Source organism: Dryas octopetala, chromosome 1 (assembly GCF_963921425.1).
Source record: "Dryas octopetala chromosome 1, drDryOcto1.1, whole genome shotgun sequence".
NCBI classification, from domain to species: domain Eukaryota; kingdom Viridiplantae; phylum Streptophyta; class Magnoliopsida; order Rosales; family Rosaceae; genus Dryas; species Dryas octopetala.
In genome coordinates this window covers 10,359,061-10,370,796 of record NC_141366.1, presented here as the reverse complement: position 1 = coordinate 10,370,796, position 11,736 = coordinate 10,359,061, and the positions used below count along the sequence as shown (strand labels likewise).

Below are 11,736 nucleotides of genomic sequence, written 5' to 3'. Positions count from 1 at the left end.
TCCACAAGAAACATGTGTTAATAACATCTATACTATTTTATATATTAATATAGGGAACACACAAACAAGCATCACCTGAACATCAAACTTGGAAATTAAAACTTATCATCCATGCACCGTTTTTCTTGAAGACTAGTCGACAATGCATCACAAGGGCGCCTAAAGGCCCAACCAATTATAGTTTGATGCATATCCCTACAGAAATCAGCTTGGTGGAATTATAATGTATCGTTCTTCTTCCCAACCCTGCCACATACCAATCAGTGAAATCTAAAGTAAAGACTTGTAGCTTAATTAAGTTGTTAAGACCACACCAAACACGATTAGTAACTTAACGTCCATCAAATTCGGAATTGGAGAAGCCATTCATTGATATAATTTTTGGTTCCTCTCCACCTATACCAGCTCCAACCACTTTTCTTGCTGTAAAGAATGCTGGCTTTGCAGGTACTGGTAATGACATGCTTTCATTTGTCAACATAGATATAACATCTGACATGGTGGGTCGATCAGCTGCACTTTCCTCCACGCATAGTAGACCAACATGAATGCATCTCCGCAATTGCTCCCTAATACATGAGTCGCCTAATATTGGATCCATTAATTCTAAGACTGCACCTCCTTTCCATAACTCCCATGCCTGAAACAAGATTATATATATATGAATATTCACTAAGGATATATATGCCAGAATCTGCTCGATCACACCATATATATAGAAATTAAATGTCAATCATAATTGAGATTTGTGGGCATACATATCCAACTATATTGAGCACACCCTCATCATTGTAGAAGCTGCTGTTTTTCCTGCCACTTATGATTTCAAGCATTAACACACCAAAACTGTAAACATCAGATTTTGTTGAAAAAAGTCCCTCTATGGCATATTCTGGAGACATGTAACTACTGTACCAATGACAAGTAGCAATTTTTAGTATATATATATATATATATATACAAATGCATATTTATTGATTAGAGAGTACTGAGAAGTTAAGAACTAATATATCTTTCACTTACTATGTCCCAACAACCCTATTAGTATTTGCTTGCCGTTCATTATCGATGAAAATTCTTGCCAGACCAAAATCTGAAATTTTGGGGATCATATTTTCATCAAGTAGTATGTTACTAGCTTTTAAATCTCTATGAATTACCCTCAATCTTGAGTATTTGTGCAAGTAAACCAATCCTTGAGCAATTCCTCCATTTATGTCAAAACGCTTCTTCCAATCTAGTAGCTGGCATCTAGTTGAATCTGTTCAATAAAATTTAAAATTTATTTCTTTTTTGAAATTTGAAATGAGAAAGATATAAATTAAATTAATTAAACAAGTACTCATATTCAAGTGATCATAGTCCAACTCCCAACCAAATAGAAAGTAGTCTAGACTTCTGTTTGGCATATACTCATATATTAGCATCCTTTCTTCACCATATGCGCAAAATTCCAAAAGCTGAACAAGGTTCGTATGTTGAAGTTCGGATATGAGTTTTAATTCATTTTTAAACTCCAATATTCCTTGTCTTGAACATTTTGAAAGCCTCTTCACCGCTATTTATGGTCCTCTCATTAATTTTTCCTGAATTTATGAGCCATAAAATGTCACCTGATCATCGATAAGCTATTTTTCCGATATATATTAGTTAAAGATAAGAAAGAACATGCAATTAAATATACTAGCTGGTTTAATTAAAACCTTAATTACCTTATAAACAGGTCCAAAGCCCCCCTCACCAAGCTTGTTTTCCGTGGAGAAGTTGTCTGTGCTAGCCATGACAGATGCATAGCTAATTGCTTTTAAATCATGCCTCATATTTCCATCATTTTGAAGTCCATTGAAATCAGTTGATCTACCATATGTCATTAAGTCAAGCAATTCCTTCTCAATATTTGTCTTGTTCTCACCTATTTAAATAAAAGATGTAGGAAATTAAATTTTTCATTTGCGATAACAATTGTCATTGTCAAAGATGTGAATTCGATCTGTGCGTTTAACAGGTTTATATTATATACACACACACACACACATATATATATATATACACATTGATTGATTGTGTTTAAAGATTAATCTACCTGAAAGTAACAGTTTAATTCTTCTTCGTTGAATATAGCACACGATGCAAAGCACCATTGCCAATAAAGCAGTAGCGATTGAAGTGCCAATCCTTATCCATTTTTTTGTTTCTGCATTAATTAAGTATTATTTATATTAGTCATTATTTATTTACTAATATATATATGAATAAGAGCTAGCTCATCCAAATGTTAAACAAGTCTACTCATATATGGTACTGAGTTGTACGTACTATTGTATATATGCTTATTTTCTAAATATCTTCTTGGAATTAATTGATACACAGAATAGATCAAATGGTGAAAAACTACATTCTAGCAAGAGATAAGTAAACTTTATCATCCAAGGGTCATAAGTGTGTTTAATCACATTTAGTTTTTACATGGTAAAAATTTAACCAAATTCTTTATCATTAAATATAATTGTATATCACAATTATACAATTATATAATGGCAAAAAAAAAAAATTGTATATCATATAACTATTGTGTCAAAAGAAAATATCCTGCCAATCAGGGGCATTCCAATGAGGGATCCCTCATTTAACACTAAATGAGGGATCCTCCTGTGGGGCTCACATGAGTCGTTTTGTGTCGATCCGAGCTGTTCATTTTTTACATCTCTATTGATAAATCATCTTTGTAAAAAATCAGCCAAATCGGAAATCATTTGCCTATATAACTTTGATCAAACAAATAGACGAACCAAATATTTTCGATGAAACCGTTCATTTGTTTGATCAAAGTTAAATAGGCAAATGATTTCCGATTTGGTTAATTTTTTGGAATGATGATCTATCAATAGAAATGTAAAAAATGAACGATTCGAATCGACACAAAACGACTCGTGTGGACCTCACAAGATGGATCCCTCATTTAGTTTTAAATGAAGGATCCCTCATTGGAAGGCCCATGTCCTACCAATTAACAAAAGACAAATGTTTAATGTGAAAGCATAATTTCACGGAAAAAAAGTTATCTATTATAGGGATATGAGCTGAGTAGGCATTTCATGAGATAAATTTTATCTTGAAATTGGAAAAAAATTTATGTAATGAAGTATTAGAGTATATGTGTCATCATATTATAAATTGAGATATCAAATCAATCATATCTATTTATTAGAGGCAAACTTGTATCTAATTTCACAAATCAGATGGGACCCCCACAAAACAAGTGGCCCAGTTCCATGAAATTGACATATAGATACCTGTGACGCACACCTCCATATACCACATGTATGATATCATCATCCTTTATGGCGACTTTAAAAACCGAAAATTTTATTTAAAATAAGCACCCGTATAAATATATATTATCCTAGTGACCAAGGGAAGGGAAGGCAAAAGAACTTACTTAGTTGAGAAGCTGCCAATTGGAACTTACCTAGTTCAGACTGTTCAGAAGGTGGCAATCGGACATAGAGATCCTGACCCCCTTCTGCATATTCTCTGGTGTCCATCAACTCCCCAAACCACATGACACAACCCGTCCCTCCATTTTGAATCTCAGCATTCCCAAAAGCACTGCAAGAGCAATTCGCCAAACACTTGTTCTTACACTCCTCAAGCCCCACGCTCCTGTCCACAAACGCGCCGCCACTCTCCGGCAAACATTTACAAAGTTGTGATGCATTGGAGTCGCAGATACCGTACGGACCGCACTCCCTGCACCTGTCGCATTGGTGTTCCGGCCCGTACCAGAATAGATTCCATGTCTTTCTGCTTTCGATCCATGTCAGGCTTTGAAGTTCTCCATAGGGATTCAGAATCAACTGCGAGTACAAATATTCCGAGGACTGGGTTTTAATGTGGAACCCGTAGTAGACCGCTTTCTGATTCGTTACGAAGCTGAATTCGACACCGTTTAGAACGCTCATTTCTGGGACGCCGCTGAATCTCAACCCGTTCCAGGGTCCACTGCGATATATTATGTCCTGTTTGTTCCAGAGGAAAATCTCCGGGAAACCATGGTAGTCTAGCCTGAAAGAGAAGTCTCCTGTAGATGGGTCATCTGGGGTTTTCCATGAGGTTAAGTACCTGTTCAAGCCTGTGCTCAAATTCCACCCAAGCTTCATGTACGGCAGCGAGTGTGAGTTGGGTAATCAAAGCTCTGCCAGAGGAACTTTTCTGGGTCCTTTTCGTTTGCTTCTTGAGGACGAGATTGCCTGAATCTAAAAGCTGCACAAGTACTGGGTCAACAGGGGAAGGACCCAACTGGGTTTGATTGGATGATGAAGAAGCAGAGCTCCATTTGATGTTCCCAGCTTGATCGACAAGGACAACACTAGTAGTAGTTCCATGATCGCCGCCTCCGATCTTGAAAGTTGCTGATGATGAATTTGAAAGTGGGGTGTCTCTGTTGGCCACCCAAACATATGTTTTTTCTTCAATGTTCTTGTACCATATGCCCAAGTACCACTTTGAACTACTACTGCCTGGGCTGAAGAAGCCCAACTCGAAGACCTCGCCGGCTGAGACCAGGGTTTGGTCTTTTTCGAGTGATTGGGTTGCAGACAGGGTGTCTTTGGAGTTGGCAATAGGGAACAAAGTGATGAGTAAAGAGAGGCACAGAGTGGTGGTGGAACAATGGTGCTTTATTGTTAAGGCTTTCATTGTTTTACAATCGGGGTTCTCTTGCTCAAAGCATATGAGAGGCATTGGGCTTTTGTTCATTTTTAAGACATTTGTTGGTGTATTCTGAATAGAAAAGAGGGCTTCTTGTTGACTTTGCCTTTTATGTATTTTTCCTACTCTTTCTTATTTCTTCTTTTGAAAAACAAAAGTTACGTACAAATATGGAAGGGAAATGGACTTGGCATGACTTGGGCATGCATGTAAACGTGATTTACAACTTTTACTATGCCTGAGTATGAACCCTTTTTCTTTGCTTTCCAAATTTTGCTTCAGCTCCTGGAGATTTGGATTTTTTTTTTTTTTTTTTGGATTTATAGGATTTGGATTTACGTCCCAAAATGTATTCTTCTGTGGTTTTGCCACAAAATTCACTCTCTTGCTCCATCTTTCCTCGTTTACATTGATTGAGTTTGATTCTTTCATTTTTTTAACTATGGTTTTTCAAATTATTCATCAACATGTTGATTTAAGGATTTTTTTTTTAGAATTTTTACGACTTCTAAAAATTAAGTAAATCGAAAACTATTTACTTACAAAAATTAAATTGTCATCATTTCAAGTGCTTATTTTGTTCATCTATTTGTTTGATCAAAGTTAGATAGATTAATGACTTCTGATTTATTTAATTTTTTACAACGATAATCTTAAAAAATAGACGGTTCGGATCGTTGAAATCTTAGGCGACAAATCTTACTTGATTTTGTCGCCCAAGTTTTGTTTTTTTGTATTTTTTTGTAGTGTAATTAAACTCTGAGTTGGTCTAGTGGAGTTTCGAAAAAAGATTGAATGACAAAGTAATAATTAAGCCATTAGAAAAATTTATAATCCACAAGAAACATGTGTTAATAACATCTATACTATTTTATATATTAATATAGGGAACACACAAACAAGCATCACCTGAACATCAAACTTGGAAATTAAAACTTATCATCCATGCACCGTTTTTCTTGAAGACTAGTCGACAATGCATCACAAGGGCGCCTAAAGGCCCAACCAATTATAGTTTGATGCGTATCCCTACAGAAATCAGCTTGGTGGAATTATAATGTATCGTTCTTCTTCCCAACGCACATACCAATCAATGAAAGCTAACGTAAAGACTTGTAGCTTAATTAAATTGTTAAGAGCACACCAAACACGATTAGTAAGTTAACGTCCATCAAATTCGGAATTGGAGACGCCATTTATTGATATAATTTCTGGTTCCTCTCCACATATACCAGCTCCAACCATTTTTCTTGCTGTAAAGAATGCTGGCTTTGCAGGTAATGGTAATGACATGCTTTCATTTGTCAACGTAGATATAACATCTGACATGGTGGGTCGATCAGCTGCATTTTCCTCCACACATAGTAGACCAACATGGATGCATCTCAACAATTCATCCCTAATACATGATTCGCCTAATGTTGGATCCATTAATTTTAATCCTGCACCTTCTTTCCATAACTCCCATGCCTGAAACAAGATTATATATAAATATTAATTTAGGATATATATGCCAGAATGTGCTCGCACCATATAGAACTTAAATGTCAATCATAATTGAGATTTGTGGGCATACGTATCCAACTATATTGAGCACACTATCATCATTGTAGAAGCTGCTGTTTTTCCTGCCACTTATGATTTCGAGCATTAACACACCAAAGCTGTAGACATCAGATTTTGTTGAAAAAAGTCCCTCCATAGCATACTCTGGAGACATGTAACCACTGTACCAAATAACAAGTAACAATATTTAGTACATATATACACAAAAGCATGTTTAGTAGTAACCAGAGTACTAAAAAGTTAAGAACTTATATGTATATATATATATATATCTTTCACTTACTATGTCCCAACAATCCTATTAGTATTTGCTTGCCGTTCATTATCCATGAAAATCCTGGCCAAACCAAAATCTGAAATTTTGGGATTCATATTTTCATCAAGTAGTATGTTACTAGCTTTTAAATCTCTATGAATTACCCTCAATCTTGAGTATTTGTGCAAGTAAAGCAATCCTTGAGCAATTCCTCCAATTATGTCAAAACGCTTCTTCCAATCTAGTAGCTGGCCTCTGGTTGAATCTGTTCAATAAAATTTAAAGAGGAAATCTGTTTAGAAATCAGAGAGATATAAATAAACAAGTACTCATATATATTCAAGTGATCATAGTCCAACTCCCAACCAAATATAAAGTAGTCCAGACTTCTGTTTGGCATATACTCATATATTAGCATCCTTTCTTCACCGTATATGCAAAACCCCAAAAGCCGAACAAGTTTCGTATGTTGGAGTTTAGATATAAGTTTCACTTCATTTTTAAACTCCAATGTTCCTTGTCCTGAATATCTTGAAAGCCTCTTCACCGCTATTTCTCGCCCTGACATAAATTTTCCCTGAATTTATGATCCGTAAAATGTCACATGATCAACTATATCAGTTATTTTTCTGATATTCGTTAATAATAAGAAATAATAGTTAATTTTAATGATTTAATTAAGACCTTAATTACCTTATAAACAGGTCCAAAGCCACCCTCACCAAGCTTGTTTTCTTTGGAGAAGTTGCCTGTGGCAGTCATGACAGATTCATAGCTAAATACTCTTAAATCATGTCTCATCTTTTGATGTAGCCCACAGCTGACATTATCACTTGATCTATGAGATGCCGTCAAGTCAAGCAGTTCCTTCTCAATCTTTGTCTTGTTTTCCCCTATTAATTTAGATTAATAGATGTAGGAAATTAAATTAAATTTTCCATTTGCGACAACAATTGTCATTAATTGTCATAGATGTGAAATTCGATCCATCTGTACCCACGCCTAACAGGTTCATATTTATATATACATTCTGTAATTGTGTTTAAAGATTAATCTAGCTACCTGGAACTGGAAGTAACAATTTAATTTTTCTTTGTCGAAGATAGCACCCGATACAAAGCACCAGTGCCAATAAAGCAGCCGCGATTGATGTGCCAATCCTTATCCTCTGCTTCTTTGTATCTGCATTGAGTAATAGGTACTACCCGTACTAGTCATTATTTAGTTGATAATCTGTATACTTTTGTTAAACAAGTCGTATTTAGTTTCTAATTATATATGGGGTTTTTTGCACAAATACCACCCCCTCCCCCTCACCACCCAGCCCCGCCCCTTTCCTTATATATGGGAAGCCCGACCACCGCGTCGTGGTGTTCTCGGACCGGGCCACCAGCGGCGAGCAGAGAGGCACTCTGAATAGCGGCGGCGGAGGCTGCGCCGAGACGGCGTCGTATGGGAGCGCCAAAGTGGTGGGCCCCGAGGTCTCGCATCTGGGTTGGGGGAGATGGTACACTCTTAGAGAGCTCGATCGAGGCCGTCACAAATGGGCTCTGTGAAGAGAATGTGATTGGTGAAGGTGGGTATGGGATTGTGTACAGTGGGATTCTCAGTGATGGGACTAGAGTACTAGACTTGCTGTGAAGAACTTGTTGAATAACAGGTACTCTAAAATGGCGGGGAGAGGCTGGGCAGAGAGAAAGTGAGGCGGAGAGAGGTGAAAGGGGCGGGGTGGGGGAATGGAGAGGGTCGGGGCTAGGTGGTGGGGGGGGGGGGCTGGGTGGAGGGGGAGGTTTTTTTTTTATTTATTTTTTTTTTTTTTTAAAACAAATTTTGTTTTCATTTTTTATGTTTTGTATTAAATTAAAGGGGTGTGTCCCACTTTTGTCTATGTGGCAAAACTAGGGGTTCTCAATGGTCCAACTGGATGACCAAAATGTCATGCCACGTAGGTACCACGTCAAAGTTAAGAGATGTTATAACAGAATTGAGCCAAATGGGCACATTGAAACACATAGTATATACAATTAAGGGACAAATTGAGACAATTAAAACGAGACAGGATAAATTGAGATTATGTTAAAATGTCAAGGGTAAAAGTGGTAATAAACCTTAATTCTACTGAAAAGCAAGGAAAGACAAATGGGTCAAAGATGTTGAAACATTGAATGATGCACCTTCTAGTTTTACCATTCTTTCTAAAATTCAAAGAGATAATTTTTTTTTTTTAAAAGTAAATAGATAAAATCTAAATCACCAAATTCACAAACAATATTTCTTGGATCCCTAGCCTACCAAAAGAGTAGAGAAGATGTGAGCAAGGTGGTATAGGTACGTTTTCAAGATCTGAAGGAGAGGGAGAGAGGAAGTGCGTTTTCCAGATCTAAAGAGACAAATCGGGAAAAAGAGGGTTTGAGGGGAAAAGAGAGAGAGAAAAAAGGAAAAGAAAGGGAGATGAGAGAGAGAGAGAGTAGGGATAGGCTGCAGGTGGTGGAGTCGGCGCCAGGTTGGGTGGGTCGGGAGTGGGGGAAGGGTTAGGGATCGACTTGGTGGCGAGTGGGGATGCATTTGGGTTTTTTGATTATTTTATTCTATGTTTTTCTATTATTTTTAATTTGATTTTTAGTCTAATTTTTTTAATAGAAAATAAATATTAATTGTTATATTTGAATTGACAAAAATATTTTTATACTTAACGGAATATTTGATAGAATGTGACGGTAGGTGCCGAATTGTCATAGTTGTGTAAGTTTGGGTAGCAAATGGCCAAATTTTTTTTGTTGGGTGATATCTGTGCAAACCCCCTATAGTATAGATGGTACGTATTTGTGCAAAATATGTGTAAGAGCTTGCTTATCCATATACTTATGTTAAATAAGTCCTTTTTAATTTAATTAGTTACTAATATATATGAAATTGATCAATTCTGAGATCAATAGATTAGCAGACTTACCAGCTGGTGCAATATCAGCTGATGGTCTCTTTTCTTGTACTTCAGTAGTACTAGTGGGAAACAGCTGACACCCTTGATCAGTGTTATTGCCATAACAGTGATCTGCTCGTGCAATATCATGTCCTCCATATGCAGATAGTCGCCCATTCTTGTTCAGCAACCATGGTGATATTTCACTTCGATTTAAATGAGTGTAAAAAGTGAAGTAGTCTTGAGTACTCCCATTTGAAACTACACTAAAATTAAACATGGGTACCCCGGATACATCATCAGGTGATATAAATTCAAATCTCCCATCTCTAAACACTCCACTGCTCCAATGAACCACCCCAGCTCGGCTAATGTTCAATCGGCGTCCTTTGGGGTCCCAATCAAGGCTCCAATCCTCCGACGAAAGGGACCAGGTGTGGCCATTTCTTTTGTTAAAGCCCAGTTTCATTCCTGGAAAAAGAGTATCAGTAGGACAATCAAAACTTTGCCAGAAAACCCTCTTGGTTGACCCATCATCAGAGTTGACTTCTTGTAAGACAAAATTGCCAGAATCCAACAGAGTAGCCACAACACTAGCACTACTACTACTACTACCAGTACTAGTAGTTTGTGGATCAGCTGAGGCAAGCACCACAGTATGATCCCCACCTTTGTGGGTAATTCTCAATGTTTTGTTTTGGTCCAAGGTCAGAAGTAGTCCTCCTGTTGATGATGTTGGGTATAAGCTTGGTGTGCATCGATTGGGAATGATCCATAGCAGGTTTGAACGTCCCAGCCACCATAAACCTAGCTGGTAACTGTTATCGAAATTTACGTAGAAACCCAAACTGAACTTCCCGTTTGCAGAATCTAAATAACTTAAGGAATCGAGAGTGTCGCCTGGTTTGAGTGTGTCCCTTGCACTTGTCCAGTACATGCATGAAAAACTACTCATGATGACCAACAAAATTAAGTTGAGACTATTGCAGCTAGCCATATATGAACACCTGCAACGGCAGAACCAAAATTTTAATTTATATATAAGAAGCCTGAACCAGGAAAGAAAATTAACTTAAATGACAGGTAAATTTCTTCAAACTTTAAAAGGGTGGTAAATACAAAGAAAGACAAAACGGTCAAGGAGAATCACACACACATGCATGTGCTGCAAAAATTACCTTTTATCTTAACTGAAACTTGCAATATACTGCTCTAGGATTTTGCCGAGTGACTAGTGAACACGTGAACAACCATTATATATGTAGTTGATCAAGAAGACGTGAATGTGAAACGCTGAAGGTTAGGATTGAGTTCACTAAAACATGCATCACATTTTTCTTTTGGGGACATAGAATATATATCCATTATATAGTAACTATATAGTATTTACGCACAAAATAATTGACTTAGTAAAAGCATTGACTAACTTACAAAAATATGATACTAGCACATGCAATCCATTATGCGAAATAGAAGAAAAGGGGTATGTCTTCAGTCTTCTATTAAGGAAGAATCTTAATTTGGACTAAATTAATTAGAAAAATGACAATAAGATCGAGCACTTTGTTTAGAGTTGATATAATGAAATGAACATTATAATTGCCCTACCATATGGTGTGTGAGTGTAGCTTTTACAATTGACAACCCATTTGTAAATCAGCCATCGGATGTGTATTTTCTAAATCAACCCATTTGTAACACCATTATTAATTTATTACATGCATGCACTGGCCGCAATGCAAAAGGTTGCATTCTTCTAACAATTTATGTTTATTTTATTACTTTTCTTAACATTTTGTTCACTCGAGCAGCATTGCAATTGCTTTATATTCGGTTGCTTTCTTGACTTTTTGTTTCAGCTATCGTGACAATGTATAACATAGTACATAGGATTCCCGATATATATATATATATATATGGCCCTTGAGGAATTTTTCAATTAATTTTATTTAAGGGATCTCTTGTATGACCCACTTCATATAATATTTAACTTATAAAATCCGTTTAATTTTTAGATATGTATTTAAAGATAATCTTTGTAAAAAATGAGATAAATTCCCTGCCTATTTCTTATATATAGTTTTTATTAAGAACTTTTTAAAATAAGTTTATTAATAGATTCTTTGTGGTTTTTGTTGCATAATATTGTAGTTCGATGATTATATTTTAAAAATATTTATTTAAGAATCATTCTTACAAAAATGAAATAAATCATAAACCAATAAAGTATTTAATTGTGACATAAAAAAATGGACGAACTTTTCGGGCAAAAAAAAAAAAGAAA

The 11,736-nt window shown here is 36.2% G+C and overlaps 1 protein-coding gene and 1 pseudogene across 1 annotated transcript; both read right to left on the bottom strand.

The window, feature by feature from the left end:
- Positions 1 to 331: 331 nt before the first annotated feature.
- LOC147297668 (receptor-like serine/threonine-protein kinase SD1-8) lies at positions 332 to 4,698 on the bottom strand (annotated as a pseudogene).
- Positions 4,699 to 5,871: 1,173 nt separating this feature from the next.
- Positions 5,872 to 10,449, bottom strand: LOC147297667 (G-type lectin S-receptor-like serine/threonine-protein kinase CES101). Its single transcript, XM_086237121.1, has 7 exons — positions 9,483 to 10,449; positions 7,595 to 7,714; positions 7,226 to 7,425; positions 6,899 to 7,109; positions 6,560 to 6,797; positions 6,287 to 6,437; positions 5,872 to 6,180 (listed from the first exon to the last, which is right to left on the bottom strand). Exons 1-7 carry the CDS (start codon positions 10,447 to 10,449, stop codon positions 5,872 to 5,874), a joined length of 2,196 nt encoding a protein of 731 aa, XP_086093247.1.
- Positions 10,450 to 11,736: the final 1,287 nt, after the last annotated feature.